We start from the raw sequence: 15,648 nt of genomic DNA on the forward strand, positions 1-15,648 counted from the left end.
TCCTTCCCTACATTAGAATTGTAAATATCTTGCTTTAAAAAAAATCTGAATTTTATCTGTAAATCATAGGATGGGTCACTACTTCACTCACCTGGGGTCAATTTCAGGAACTCTGGTTCAACTCTGGCCCCTCGAAAGCTGCTGGCAGAACTTGGAGGCAAGTGTGAGGGAAGGCAGATGGGCATTTTTTTTCTAAATCCCTCCCTGTCAGCTGGGCTGAGAGATCCAGGTGCCCCCAATGGTGAAAGGGTGGGGTCACATTCTATCTGGGGCTATAACAGCACAGAGCTGCCTGCAGAGCCTTGGCCTAGGTGCTCTTCTGTGTCTTCCAACATGGCGTGGAGGCAGAGGGCAGAGTCTAGAAGCCCTCTGTGCTGTTGGAGGTGAGGCATTCTGGGACGAGGGTAGGGAATGCAAGGGCTTTGATGGCTTAAGTTCACTTTATCTTGACTCTCTCTCTCTTAGCATCCACAGGTCGCTTTCTCTCTTATTCGCCCTTGTGACTTCAGTAAACGCATTAAGTCCTCCTCAGGCATTGAATCCTGCCTTCCAAGGTATGTCTCTTGGGCTTGAGAACCCTCTTACCAAAGAGAAAAGTCTGCAGAAGGACTAGCTCTCCACTGTTTTCTCCTTCCTCCCCTTCTTCTTCTTTCCTCATCCCTCCCGACAGGAAATTGCTGTGCAGCCCAGGCTGGCCTCAACTCAATGTCTCAATCCATCCCTTCAACCTCCCTAATGCTGGCTTTTCAGGTGTGTGCCCCATGCCTAGCTTCGCTCCCTTCTTACATTAGTCACTAATGATTTTTTTTCTCCTTATCTGTGGGTTTGCTATGTCAGCTACATGCAAGAATTCTAAAGAACGTCTGTGCTAGTTCCCAACCCCTCACTGCTTTGTGTCTTCTGGTACCTGGCACATGTTGTTATCAGAGCTCCCATGTGGAAGAACACGTCTTTACCTATCCCTTAAACTTAAGGCATCCACATCAGACACAACTAGAATTCTTCTTGTGAGACAAAGTGCTCTTGAGACTCTCCCACAAGCCAGAGGCTGCAGACAGGCAGGTCATAGGCAGAGTTTGCTCTTGGAGAAAAAAAAAAAGTCTTCCCTGGGGCTTACCCCGAATTTTCTTCTTAAAACTTTAATTTGGAAGACCTGGAAGAAGTTCCTGCTGTAGAGACGTATCTGCCCCACAGCTGGCAGCTCCTTGTCAAGGTTTGTGAACCTGGCTTATTAACACAAAGCTGGGGTTCTCCTTGGAGGCCCAAGTGCTGAATGGAAACACCTTTAGAGCTCTGGTATCTTGTAATTGCATTTATAAATCTCAATCAGTGAGCTCCCTGAAGGTAAGCATTTCCTCCCTTTCCTTAACGGGCAGCATTCCTTCATGCTGTTGAGGAAGATGGTGTTTTCACACTCACCTGTAGCAGTAGTGTCTCCTGTACCTCAAAAGGGTTGCAAATACTTCATCTGTTCTCCAGGCTCTGTCACTTGCAAGGAAGATGAAGTGAGAGTTAAATTTCCAAGGGGTTTTGACATGGAAAGATGGAATCCTTCTGTGGTGGGTATGTAATATGTTCTACTCAATTGTAATTCCCAACTTGTAGAGAGCAGGGCCACCTCTGTTTGGGTATACAGAGCCCAACCCTTGAAGCAACTGGCATCCATCTCTCCTGGTGCCATGGGGGTCCCTGACTTGTCCAATGCTACCCAGAGGAGAGCACCTGTCTTCCTGCGTAGTGTGAGTTATTTGGGATCCAGTGGGAAACCCTGAGTGACTGCCATGCCTTAGAAGGGATGAGAAGTCCTGGCTCAGCACCTTCAGTTGGCTCTGCCACTGGGATGCATTTCTTGGCTATCTGTGTCTTCTGTAGATACCATTGGCATGGAAATTTTAAACTGCACTTATGTCCTGGACTCAGAAAATCTCATCATGAAGTTCCCCTATGAAACCTGTACTAAAAGAGTGGTAAGTGATTGGTTTGGGGGAATGATTTAGTGGTAGAAACATAATCATTACCTATATTCAACTTGGTGGCTAAGGATTTAGGCTTTGGAACAGAACAGTAGTCCTCATCCAAACTAGTTAAGTCTATTGTATTCCTAACATATCCAGAGGACACTTTTGACCAAGCCTGAAATGTTCTGGATATGGGATGGACTCCACTACAGGAATCAATGTGGGTACAAGTCAAGAATATTGTCAAATAGCCTATAATGCCCAGGGAACAAAAATCTGAAATAACCAGTGTTGGAGAAGCCCAGAGCTTGAGCTATTGGCCCTGCATTTGACTTCAAGTATGCCATGTAACCTTGCATCTATTTGCTTATTGGGAAATGGTAAAGATACTGCCATCTCCACAGGGTATAAAAAGTAATACCTTAGAAATGAAGGCAGAGCATGCGACTTAGACAAAGCAACTGCTTGGGCAGAGAGCTATTTTAATCTAACCCCTGTGTGAGACGGGAGGTTATTTTGGGTGCCAGCAGATAGATACTGAAAACCGAGCTTAAGAACAGGTGTTAAAAAGCAAACAGTTGCTAAGCAATAAGGGTTTCTCTATTGCCAAGCAACAGGATTGCCTAATCAGGGTCATTAGGTATAATAAAAACCTGCCACAATGGCAGAAGTTCTCAAGCTTCCGTGTGCAAAGAATCACCTGAGGTTTCTAGGCGTGTCCGGGGGTTTCAGGTGGTGTGAGTGTGGGCTGAGTCCTGGGAATCAAGCATTTAACAGGCTGCATCATCTGCTCCGATGCTGGAGCCTACGGTGTAAGCTTTATGTATATTCATAGAGTCTGCTTTCTCAGCAGTCATCTGGCCCACTAAAACCCTCTGCAATGGCTCAGAAGAGTAATCTCATATCTTCTGTGAAAATCTGTACTGACTTAAACTTTCCTATTCTTAGTCTTTGACAGTCTCATACATGTATACAATGTGTGTTTATCACCTCCACCTCTCGCTCACCCCTCCCCACTTCTCCCAGGACCCCCAGCATGTAACCCTCCCAACTTGATGCCCTTCTCCCACGAATCAGGCCTTATCAACTTCAAGAAATGTAAAGAGTTGTATTCCCTGGAACCAGTGTCTCCTACCTGCAATGAATAAATGGCCAAATCTAGTCTCCTAACCTTTGTGTAATGAGCTTTGAATTATTAATAATTGTTTTTAAAAGTTAAGATAATATAAATTCTAAGATAGTTACTATCTAACATGTAGCAGAAAATCATCAGGCAACAATTGTCTTGTCTTGGACTAAGTAAATTCTCCGAGGTCAAGGGTAACAAAGATGGCTTCTCTCTGCACATGGGCATTTATTTAGTTGCTGAGTGGGTATATTTCAATAATCTGTATAGATGTCTGTGAATATGACAGTGATTCCCAAGATAAGACAATAGAACATAATAGAAATGTAACAGAACACTGGACTCCACGCCTAATCTTTGAACTCTGCTCTCAACCTGGGAGTCTTAGAAGGGTGTCTCTAGAGCTAGCTATAGTCTCCTGGCAAGGAATGCAGTGCCTTCAGGAACGTGTATTGATGAACTTAAGTGTGTTGCCACTCTCGTGGTCAGAGTCTTCTAGAACTGGCTTCCCACTGAGGATACAGCTTCCTCATTCCTATTGTTTTTGCTCACAGATGGGTGGATACCAGGTAAACATCAGACTCCAGGACAATAGTACAGGTATAAGATACAAAGATGGCATACATCATTTCTTCTGCCCATCCCTGAAAAAAGAGGACAACGAGATATCAGATACTACACTCTGCATGAAGGATTTTGTATCCGTAAGTGATGTGGGATGACCTCTCATATGGCTATAACAGGGGATATGGTGGTATGGACATAGCTTGTCTTAGCAGCTGGATGAATTTCAGATTGTTCTTACTGTCTTGCTGTGTGACCATGACGCATTTTTCTCAACCAAACTGAGGCTTTGTTTCTAAGGCTAAAGTGGAAGAGGAGCACTCACCTGACAGGGTAGCTCTAAGAACTAAGTGAACACAGTGTCGAGCACACCATGCCTAGTAACAGAAAAGGTTCAAATATCTATAGTCAATCATAGGATTGACTGATAACACATTCAGGCCCTGGCCCCAAACTAAAACATGTTAAATAGACAAAAACAGACCTTTTGATTTTGTGTTTGTACTCATTAAGTTCATATTCACAATGAGCCACTAATACCTGTACTTTGGCAACAACAGCTTAATGCCATACTTGGTTCCGTAGCTATAATAAAGGTTATATGTTTAAGAACCTAGCGCTTCAGTTTGTAGCTGGTTCTAGTCTAGCGTTTCCAATACAATGCCTTTTGATACCGGAAACCCAAAGGGGAGGATTGGAAGATGCATCTGGCCCTGTGCATCAGCCAGGCTTCTTGGAAGAACAGCATTAATTTATGTCAATTAGTCTAGGTATCTGGGTGTTTCTGCAAAACAGTAGGTGGCCGAACTTTAGAAACTTTGTCCTAAATCTTTTTTTTTTTCTATTCCAGTTTTCTTTCTCACAACTTTTCTCTAGGCTTGCTGATGATAATCAGGTAAGAGTACAGGTGTGTGTGTGTGTGTATGTGTCCACAAAGGACAGAAAGTCTCAGGTCCAGTCACAGAAGACTAAAGTTAAAGGCATTTGTGATGTGAGTTCTGATATTTGAATTTGGTTCCTGTGGAAGAGCAGAAAGTAGTCACTGAGTCACCTCTCCAATCCCAAGAATGCAACTCTTCTATGAATCACACTTAATTCATGTTAATGCTCATGGTTGCTTTAATCTGATGGAACATTAGATTCTCATAGTTAAGTAAGTGCCAGTTGTTTAAGCAATGCTTATTTTTTGTTTTATGCATTTACACATGCATGCATGAATGAGTATGCTGCAGGCATGCAGGTGTTAGTCAGAGGACCACTTGGAATTATATCCATGTCTTTTGTCTTTAGAAGAATGCGTCTGCGACGGGATGGATCGTTAAAATCCTGGATGGTTCAAGAGTCCACACTCTGCCCCTAAAGGATGCCTTAAGACAAGGATTTAATATTCTGATTGACACCCAGAAAATAACCCTCCAAGTGCCATTCAATGCCACTGGAGTAGCTCACTATGTGGTAGGTATAAAAACCCTCTTATACCACCACCAAGGAAATGGCCAACACTCTTAATCCTAAGCATAGTTTTAACCATGTCTCCAAAGAAAGGGGCTATGTTGCCAATTTTAAAAGTATATTTAGCTGGGGGAAGATTGGCAAATGCTTGTAGTTCTAGCACATGGGAAACTGAGGCAGGAGGCCTGTGAGCTTGAGAACAGCCTAGACTACATGATGAGACTCTGTCTCAGACAATCTGGAAGTTCTAATACCAAGTACACCATTGGATGACAGGAATGCAATGGCGCAGAAGAGACACGGGCCTTGCTATACCCTCTTCCCTCTTCTTACAGGCTTACAGTCAAAGCACAATGTACAGCGCCGGTAGTGTTGTGAGTCTTAGAATTAAAGCACTTTGTCTGGGCAGCATTGTTTACTTTGTCTTCCAGACCATCTGTGAGACATTAGATTGTGTTATAATCACCTTCTACATAATGTTTAAGCCGGTGATGAACCATATGACAGTCCTGTAAGACTATTGGAGCCAAATGTTTCATTGCCTGGTAATGATGGCAGTAGTAACAGTATAGTGCAATATCTTGCCCATGTGTGTAGCGGTGCTGTGCAAACCTGCACTACCCACTATATAAAACTGTCACACCACACTCACAGTTACATATTAGGTGGATAATGACACAACTAGGTTTTGTGGTACTATGCTCTACTGTGCAAGGACAGTTGTTTAATGGTGCATTTCTTAGGATCTAGCCTACTGTGAAGCCATGCATGGCTACACTTGGGATAGATGCTAGCAAGTGCTCATGCACTGGCTACTTTAATAAAGACAGTTTGTTTCATCTTGAGCATAATAGGATTTCTGAGCTCTGTAAGCATTCTGACCAACACTACTCGATAGTCAAAGAATATGGCCAGTTCTTTCTCCTGTCACCCTAGAAATGGTCAGCTATGGGTCATACCCGCAGACAGCACTAGGCTTCCGGGATTTATAGAAGACAAGATTAATACCAGAAATCCTGACTGGGCCTATCATTTCACATGCCAAAGTGTGATGCCCAATCCTTGAGCATAGGATGATTTTTATTGATTAGAGACTCAAACTAATATCTTCAAAATCCTGACCCTCCAGGAGGGGAGCAGCCACCTCTATGTTGTGAGGGTGAACTTCTTGTTCTCATCTTTTGGGCAGAAGATTGTCTACGCATCCCAAGCTATCTGTGCATCAGGTGAGGCCCAAGAGAGAACATATCCTCAGCAGTGGGAAACCTAGTTCTCGGGCTTAACCAAGGCAGCTGATAGGTATTCTGTCTACCACTCCCTGCAGATCTTCCTGTGGTTTGTAATGCCACACACATGACTCTCACTATACCAGAGTTTCCTGGGAAGCTACAGTTTGTGGGCTTTGAACAAAGGAGCATCCCTGAGAGCCAATGGCATGCCAATGGGATTGACAAAGAAGCAAGAAATGGCTTGAGACTGCATTTCAGAAAAACTCTCCTAAAGACAAAAGTATGTTTGTTGTCATCCCCTGAATGGCACAAGAGCCTTCTGTAGTGAACTCTGTAGATACAACTGATGACGTGCCCATAGGGCCTACTTACTAGAGTGATGGGTTTAAATGGTACAAAGCCTATCTTGATCACTTTACATACATTGATTTTTTTTTTTAAGGAAAGTCCTCTCTAATATCATCTCTAACTGCCACATGTGGACACGTTGCTATGGTTTTACCAGCTCATTTTGATAAGTACAACCTACCTGGCAGACATCTAATGATAAGCCTACACTATGCTCTGTTATACAACAGAGCAAATTGGTACAAAGCAACGTGTTGCCTATTGTCCCGAGGCCGGTCTTGATGGATGCAGTTGCCAACTGCAGGCATAGAATATCAGAGCGTGCATAGCAAGTGTTTTGTAACCTCTGTGGAGTCCTTCTGAGTCCTCCTTGAGTTTGGCAAGAGATTCCACTATCCTTTGCAGTTTGACTTGTTAATTCAAACGTTAGTGACTAATAGTACAAAGAGCATGAAGTCCTGGGTATCGTAGGACGTGAGTTTAAGGCCATAAACTTCTGGCTGGAGAAGCATCCTGAGGACGTGGTGGCTAGTTTGTTTTGGCTTAGATGGAAACTCGATCGGTCTGAAGTGTGCTCTGCAAGTGTTCAGGGACTTCTGCTCCCTGAGATGGCTAACTGATATTCTCTGATCTCAGCCCTCTGAAAAATGTCCATCCTATCAGTTCTACTTCTCATCACTCAATCTGACCTTTGACCTCCAACCGCACATGGCATCCTTGCTGATTGATCCTGAGTGCCACTGTGAGTCACCAGTCTCTATAGGTAAAGATTTTTTTTTAATCAAAATTATCTGGGGTTTTGTTTTTGTTTTCTTTCACTCCTTATAAGGCATGTGGGAAAATATAACTGATGTCAAGGTTCTGATTCATGCTTTGTGGCTCAAAAAGGCCAAAGGATGAGTCATATCAGAAACGGGAGTCTTAAGTTCTAAGCTGGGGCTCAAGTGTGCTCTCAAACATTCATGCTGGGAGATCGCCCTGTAACTGCTGACTCAAAGAAATCTCAGTATATGGAGTTAGCTATCAGAGTCCCCATCCAGGGAAAAAGACTCTGAGCTTCTAGTTAGAACTAGTTCTTGAGCTTCTAGTTAGAACTAGTTCTTGAGACTCCTATAAACTCTGTAAAGGAATCCTGAGTGAGAGCCTTCTCTCGTTGAGCTGTGCTTCTCTTTACTACCTTACCTGGGCCAGCTCACGCCAATCCATAAGAAGCTACCTTCTCGGTTTTTCCTCAAACTGGGATTTGTGAATCCAGACTGAGTGTCCCTTACCACAGAGATTGGGACCCTTACTTTGAAGTTTCAGAGTTATTTTGGATTTTTAAAATACGTAAATAGCTTACCAGTTGCGTTTTCCTAATTAAAAAAAAAAATCTAAAATTCAAGACGAGAAAGGACACAATAAAACCTAACATGACCTGGCCAACTCAGATTGAATTTTTTCTCGAGGTTTTCCTCAGTGGCCTCATCACCCCTGTCACCCTTCTTCCTCTGTCTCCTGAGCTACATGTTGATGACACTGATCATGGTGACTTATGTTCTCTTGTAACTCTAACTGTCCCATCAGTGCCCAAACAAAGACTGAAGACAACTCAAGCTTAGTATCTGGAGTCATCCTTACACTTTAGGGATGATGGGTAATGTCACAAGGCGGGCTTGATTTCCTCTAAACCTTTGCTGCTTTCCAGTTACAGGTGACCTGTGCACACAGGATGGATTTATGGACTTTGAGGTCTACAGCCACCAAACAAAGCCTGCTCTGAACCTCAAGACCCTCCTGGTGGGAAACTCCTCCTGTGAGCCTACCTTCAGGGATCTGTCTCAGGGGCTCGTAAGGTTTCACATACCTCTGAATGGGTGTGGAACACAACAGAAAGTGAGTAGTGACCAATGGTAATAAGTTAAGACTTACTTTTGAGGTAAGTACTTTTCTGACCAACTTTCTCTACTATTTAAGTTTGAAGGTGATAAAGTCATCTATGAGAATGAAATACATGCTCTCTGGAAAAATCTACCACCAAGAGTCATATTCAGAGACAGTGAGTTCAGGTGTGATATAATTCCTACTTTTTTTAAAAAAAATTTTAGCTTAAACTAGAGACATTTTGTTAACATAATTCTTCCATCTCTCCCAACCCACAATTTTCCAGAATGACAGTGAGGTGTCATTACCTCAGAGACAGTATACTACTAAGTGCCAATATCAAAGGCCTTTCTTCTCCAGCAGCCTCTGTAAAGCCAGGTCCACTGGTGTTGGTACTGCAAACCTACCCAGGTGAGATGGTGCAACTTGATCAAATGAATGAAACACTTTGGGGGATTTTCCCTCTAAAATGCACTATCTAGTGCTGCCAGCCAGTTGGGTACCTCAGTCCTAAAGAGGTTTTCCATTACTTGCAGACAAATCATACCAACAACCTTACAGGAAGGATGACTACCCAGTAGTGAGATACCTCCGCCAGCCCATCTACATGGAAGTAGCTGTCTTGAACAGGAATGATCCCAACATCAAGCTGGTCTTAGATGACTGCTGGGCAACATCTTCTATGGACCCAGCCTCTGTCCCCCAGTGGCAGATTGTTGTGGATGGGTATGTACTCCCTAAACCATGGGGCTTCCGGGATAAAACACCCAGAACTCACTAGTAGTGATTGAGATCAGTCCTCCTGAGACTTAAAGATGACTTTGGTCATGAATTCCCTGAGTTGATCCTTGTTTGTAGTCATCAGTCCTTGGTCTAATTGGATGACTTGTGCTGCTTTTTTATTACCTTGGACTCTCAAGGAATGAGCTCCTCTCCAAGAGGTCTGGCTCTGCTACATCTTTATCATGAGAGAGAGAATACTAGTGTCCATTTGCAGAACCCCTACCCTATGCTAGGCTGTCATACATCCTGTCACATCACTAGCAACATTCATGAGGGAATCAAAGCTTTAGCTTCAATGGTAAGTGGTGGAACAGGAATTAGAACTCCCACTTGACTCTAAACAAATGTGTCAGTGCTTTGGGCTATAGGTGTTTGTCCTCTCAGCTCTGCCTGTGTCCCCTCTAAGGTTCTTTACCTACAAAGAGCTATACTTTAGCTCTCTTCGCTCTGTGGGAATGTAACAAGGCTCCACACCTGCAGCCAGACTCTTGTGTAAAGAGCACATACAGACCCATTCAATCACACAATGCATTCCTTTACCTTTGAAGGTTTGCCCAAGTATCTCCTCTCTACGAGGCCAGCCCTCATCACTTTATCTTTCTGTTAGTCTTCACATCTTTGTAGTTTCCATCCTTAATAACATCGTTACCTGCTAGTGTGCAAAACAGGATGGTAAGGATTCTCTATCTCTGTTGCAAACATTACTACCTAGGACATAGAAAATCATGTCTGTGGAATAGGTAAGCAGGAATCTTAAGTAAAACACACACACACACACACACATACACACACACACAAGGAGTGTGGTCACAACTTGAATTTGTTGATGAAATCACTTGGTAAACAAATATGTATTCACATTATATAGTAGAATACAGGTGTTATACATAAAACTTCATGAATACTGATGGCTAAGTGCTGTCAACCAGATGTAAGTAAAACAGAGGCACTGGTTGGATGAAGACAACGCTGTAGCATAGAGGTGTCGCCTGTGACTCACCCTGTGCAAATGGGCATGTGAGGGTTCCTGTGACTGATGCCCGTACCTTGGTGCCTGTTTCCTAGCTGTGAATATGAATTGGACAACTACCACACTACTTTCCATCCAGCTGCTTCCTCCGTGGCCCATCCTACTCACTACCAGAGGTTTGACGTGAAGACCTTTGCCTTCGTGTCAGAGGCGCAGGGGCTCTCGAGCCTGGTATGTGATCAAGAAGTCACCTGGAGCAGGTTGACAGTGATTGCATGAGCAGGTTGACAGTGATTGCATGGGTTCCACCTGATGCTCTTCCTCTCCTTCCAGATCTACTTCCACTGTAGTGCCTTGATCTGCAACCAGCGCTCCCTTGACTCCCCTCTGTGCTCTGTGACATGCCCAGCACCACTGAGGAGCAAACGAGGTAAAAATGTAATCCCTGTTCTTGTTGCTTAAACCAAACCCAGATTTTTTATAATTGAGTACACTTTAGGATAGTAATAATTGCTCTCCACCTGGTCCCAAGAAACCTCTTCACCCAGTCTTCCTTTACCAGTATGGCGATCCTGAGATGCACAGGTTCTCATTTAGCCTGATGAACCCATCCTTTGAGATCTACTCATGACAGACAGATGGAATTCCTGTCAATGACTACTCCATGAAGCATCTTCTAGGGACTCTAATGCCTCTAGTATACCAGTCCCGAGTCAAACGCAACTTTGATTATCTGTCTTCCATCACAGAGACCACCAAAAAGGACACAATGACAGTTAGCCTTCCAGGTCCTATTCTCTTGTTGTCAGATGACTCCTCACTTAAAGGTAAAGGTTTAATTTAGAGTCTGGGGGTACTTCTGAATGCAAATTTCTTTTTACCCTTTTTCTGCTAAAAAATTAATATGCTTAATTACAAACCTAAACAAGAACAGCATAAAGTAAGGTCCCTTCCTAGGGAACCTTGAACCCTTCGTATGCTCTTCGGAGAATCTCGACACCAGCAGGATCATGTACAGTACCTACAGACAGACTTGCTTTCTTTTAGTCTTGCAATAACCATGTAGGATGCCTGGGCCCGGTAGCCATGGTCTTGTTCATGCACTGTGGCGTCACTACTTGTAGCTCCACTCTCATGCCAGATGCCATAATGGATTCTTAACACCACACTAGATCTTTTAAGAGGATTGTTGCCTACCATGCCAAGGAACTTGGTGTATATTGTGGCAGATGAGGAGGCTGACAAGCCCAAGCATCCCTTTAACTCCTGCCAAACTGAAATCCACAGGAGACTATGCTCCTATAATCATCCCATAGCCTCACCCTGAGGGCCTCAACTCCAGCCCTGGAAGATGAAAGTAAGCTATCTTAAATCTCAGCCAATTGCCTTGTGACGTCACACACAGGGATAACTAACCATCTGGGCATTGTATTAGTCAGCCTGAGACTCTGAGGCTCCTTCCAGGTATCAGCCCATCAGGCTTCAGGTGGAGAGAGCAAGTGGTAAGAACAGGGAGAAGAGGAGGTATGGAGCAGGGGATGGGACAAAGAGGGAGAGACGGAATCCTACTGAAAACTTCCAAAAACATGTGATTGAGGCTTCACGTTTGTAGACGGGCTCAGCCTGACCTTATGACTTCAATACTTGCTTCCTTTGTAGGTGTTGTGGACCCCAACAGGTACGCGATTACCAAAGACACCACTTCTAAAACAGTGGCTGCTGTGGCTGCGTTAGTGGGTGTGGTGGTTATTATAGGCTTTGTCTATTACTTGCATAAGGAAAGAACTGTGAGGTAGGATCACTAATTGAACTTGCAAATAAAGTGGCTGCAGTAAAACTCTTGTCTTATGTGTTCATGCGTGTACACATATGTGTACTCAGATAAGGCCGGAGGACAGTCTTGAGGCAGTCCTTGGACACTATCCACTTTTTTTTTGCTTTTGGGAAGGGGAAGAGAAGTGGTTTCATGAGCTTGAAACTTGCCAAATATGCTAGACTGGCTGGCCAGCAAACCTCAGGGATCTGCCCATCTCTGACAGTAATACAGCATGTGCCACTGTGACTGGCCTTTAACCACCAACAAATGAAAACCGAGTGAAGCTCAAACTCCGGGCTTTGTGCTTACAAGACTAGCACTTTTCCTGGATGAGTCATCTCTCCATCTTTCCAGCCCTTTGCCTCCTGATTCAAGACTAGAAAATATTTAAGAATCTCCCCCTTCAATCTTTAGAGTGTTCACAATCCCCTGGGCAGATGTTTTATCAACTCCGACAGGAATAGATAAATTTACAAATTGTTTCCCTTTGCGATTGTGTGACTCCCCTAGTTCTGTGTCTGACACATAATCACTTGCATTCAATAGTGCTTAGCTACAGCCCACCTGAAGGAGTACACATCCATGAATCCTTTGTGTTGAGGCCTCACTCAAAGACATAGGATTGGAGTGAGCAGAGCGGGAAGCCACTTGTGCCTAACTTTGTCAAAATAGTGAAATACCAAATGTGTGGGATATTTAAGAGGCTTTGGGCATTATGTTTTCACCAGCTCGAATCCAAGGCTGGATGGTCCCATGGTGTAGGGTGATGCTGGGAGTATGTGCCAGCAAGTGGCCACACCTGAAACCATACATCAGTCCCTTGAGGGACACATCCTCTATGGTCTAATGACTTAAGTATCCACAGCACCTTGCTATGCTACCACTCTGGAGGCCAGCATTTTAACACATGTATCTTTGGGGGACAATCAGTCAAAAAATACCATCCTTAATCATTTGACCAAAAATATTCCTTTAATGAAAGAAATTGTTGACAGTGAAGTATTTCCTAACTCAAGCAATTCCCTCAAATAAGACTTCAGAGCCCTAAAAGTGATCTAGCTACACCTCTAACTCCCACTTAAAGATCCATCTTTGGGAGAGAAGGAAACAAATGCTGTGAGGTCCATCTTAAGTGCTATTACAGTGTCTCTGCTACCCAGACTCTACCTTGAACCTGAACCTAGCTAACCGTCTCTGTGCTCAGTTCCTCACTCTCCATGAGGCTCAACTTCCTGGGGCACCCAATTTTCACCTGGGATGCTTGGAAGAAGTCCACATGACCAAGCTTGACTAATCCTATAGCTCAGAAACCTTTCACTCATCTAGTATAAAAATTAAGTTGTAGCCTTTGTCTAGGAAACATGTTTTTTTCAAAGATTTTTAAACTCCATATTAGTATGTGGTACAAATAGAAATACAAATTCTTGTTGAGGATGGGGTGGTATTTAAATTATATTTTCTAATCACAGTCACTGAGGGAAGCTGGGACAGGAGTGGAAGCAGAGACCAGAGAGGAACACTGCTTACTGGATTGCTCCCCATGGTTTGCTCAGTCTGCTTTCTTACAGATCCCAGGACCACTTGCCCAGGAGTGACACTGCCTGCAGTGGGATAGGCCCTCCCTTAACAGACATTAATCCAGAAAATGTCCTACAGACTTGCCTATAGACCAGTCTGATAGAGACGGTCTTCTCAAGTAAGGTTCCTTCTTCCCCGATGACTCATACCTTATGTCAAGTCAACAACAACAACAACAACAAAAAAATAAACAAAAACCTACAAGAGTCTACTATATGCTTGTTTCTAGATAGGAAATACAATTTTAATTCCTTGACTATCGGTTATGCTGTTGAGACTTTCAAAACCTAATCTGGAAGTCAAAGCATACACATCTGTTATTTTGTAGTGTCTCAAGCTTTATGCGGAATTGTTCTCTTCCATACCCTGGGTTGGACAAGAGATTTATTTTGGCTCAAAGTTGAAGTTGGTGCTTGGGCAGGATGTCATGGCAGTAAGGATCATATGTCAGAGGAAGGTTCTGGCGTCACTGAGGACAGTGAAGGGACCCAAGACCAAATGTAGCCTTCAAAGATCTGCTCCTTGCAGCACTACTCTACTTAGCAAGGCCTCATATCCTAAAGTTTTCACAACATACAAAAACAGTGTCACTGGACAGGGACCAAGTGTTCACAGGAGCTTCAGACCACCACAGCCTTTCTTATCTAATCGTTTTGTTAGACTTATGCAGGGTAAAAATCCTGGCCTGAGGAATGACTACGCTTAAACTGTGTGGAAAGTCTGGTGTGTCTAGAGTTGCTAGGGGTTAGAAGCTCAAGTCATCAAAGCCATTCTGTGGACCTGACTTTATAAGGGTATAAGGAATTACTCCAATGATAAAGCAAGACTTGACTTTGGATTTAAACTTTTCAGTGTGAAACTTTGTATCTCTGGGCTGCTTCACATTTGAATCGGAAATAAAACTTTTATGTGTTGTGCTCTTTAAATGACATTAAAGTGAACATTGATTTAATAGCAGCCTGCACTGCAAATGCTCTATATGAGTGTGTGTGTGTGTGTGTGTGTGTGTGTGTGTGTGTGTGTGTGTGTGTGTATAATGTTGGTTGCTTAAATAGCTCCAGCCCTTCACGTCCACATCCTGATCCTAAAAGCGAATCAATATCTCTCAGTATTGGTAGCCCAGAGACATGAGCTTCATAGCTGTGATAGAAGGTCTTGATACGGTTAGATGATGGGTAGGCAATCACAAGCCCAGGACATCTGGGCTTTAGAAGCTGTAGCACTGGTAGCCAAAATCTGAGAGCTGCAGAGTCTCAAGCCAAGAAGCTCAGGCAGCCTCTCACAGAGGAACCGGTGAGGAAACTGGCAGAACTTCCAGAATCAACTCCACTGCCCCATTTTGCACTTCTAACCTCCAGACTTGTAACTACAGTACCGCTTTATGGGGCTAAGTTTATGTTCAGTTGTTGAAGCAGCTAAGGGAAACTAATCCACCCTCTAATGACTCATGACCCACAAATTAGAAACACACATCCCTGAAAATGCTCATGTTATCTGTGAGTTACTCAAGCCCTACAATAGCTCAGGGATATCACAGCCCCGTAAGCTTTTGGTAGACCCTCATCTGCAAGCTCACCCATGTGTTTTGGGATCAAGATCCCCTGGGCTTCTCTGCTTCTTGACAGCAAACTCCCTCATGAAGTGTTTGCCACAGAACCAGAGCAGAGTGTGGAAAGTTGAACTTGCCTCAGAGCAGCCACTGGGATGAACACTTGTTGCCATGGTAGCCTGGAACAAGTACAATGAGCAATAGATTCAAGTCGGGTTTTCAACTTTTGAAAAGTACACTTCCTACGGTATGTGGGGGAGGCAGCCTACTCAGAGAGGAACTGTGTGGGCCAGGAATTGAGCTCAAACCCCAAGAGGCTTCTCCTTCATCCACACTGGGTTTGCGACCTTCCTTATTGGGTAGTGATGGGTTGTAACTGTCAAACAAGTTCAGGAATAGGGTAAAATGCTCA

General features: G+C 43.7%; 1 protein-coding gene across 2 annotated transcripts; it reads left to right on the plus strand.

Annotated features, from left to right (window-relative positions):
• The first annotated feature begins 309 nt into the window (after positions 1 to 309).
• Positions 310 to 12,125, plus strand: ZP2 (zona pellucida glycoprotein 2). Of its 2 annotated transcripts, XM_084757441.1 has the most exons (18): positions 310 to 383; positions 466 to 554; positions 1,480 to 1,563; positions 1,873 to 1,967; positions 3,639 to 3,788; positions 4,499 to 4,543; positions 4,939 to 5,103; positions 6,230 to 6,326; positions 6,425 to 6,609; positions 7,314 to 7,440; positions 8,365 to 8,552; positions 8,634 to 8,725; positions 8,827 to 8,951; positions 9,077 to 9,266; positions 10,389 to 10,524; positions 10,627 to 10,723; positions 11,043 to 11,120; positions 11,953 to 12,125. In XM_084757441.1, the coding sequence occupies exons 1-18, from the start codon at positions 334 to 336 to the stop codon at positions 12,087 to 12,089; spliced, it is 2,130 nt and encodes a 709-aa protein (XP_084613567.1). In that variant the 5' UTR covers positions 310 to 333; the 3' UTR covers positions 12,090 to 12,125. The 2 variants fall into 2 exon arrangements, with proteins under 2 accessions (XP_084613567.1, XP_084613568.1); XM_084757442.1 differs by lacking the exons at positions 310 to 383; positions 466 to 554 and adding an exon at positions 1,257 to 1,344.
• The last annotated feature ends 3,523 nt before the right edge of the window (positions 12,126 to 15,648 follow it).

Source organism: Acomys minous, assembly GCF_964271855.1.
Source record: "Acomys minous genome assembly, chromosome: 2".
In the NCBI taxonomy this organism is placed as follows: domain Eukaryota; kingdom Metazoa; phylum Chordata; class Mammalia; order Rodentia; family Muridae; genus Acomys; species Acomys minous.

What these genes read in the sequence shown, in the direction of transcription:
- ZP2 (XM_084757441.1), top strand. Translation starts at nt 334, where the DNA reads ATGGCGTGGAGGCAGAGGGCAGAGTCTAGAAGCCCTCTGTGCTGTTGG. An exon ending in AGCCCTCTGTGCTGTTGGAG is followed by an intron (nt 384 to 465) that starts GTGAGGCATTCT and finishes TCTCTCTCTTAG; the next exon opens with CATCCACAGGTCGCTTTCTC. An exon ending in TGGCAGATTGTTGTGGATGG is followed by an intron (nt 9,267 to 10,388) that starts GTATGTACTCCC and finishes CCTGTTTCCTAG; the next exon opens with CTGTGAATATGAATTGGACA.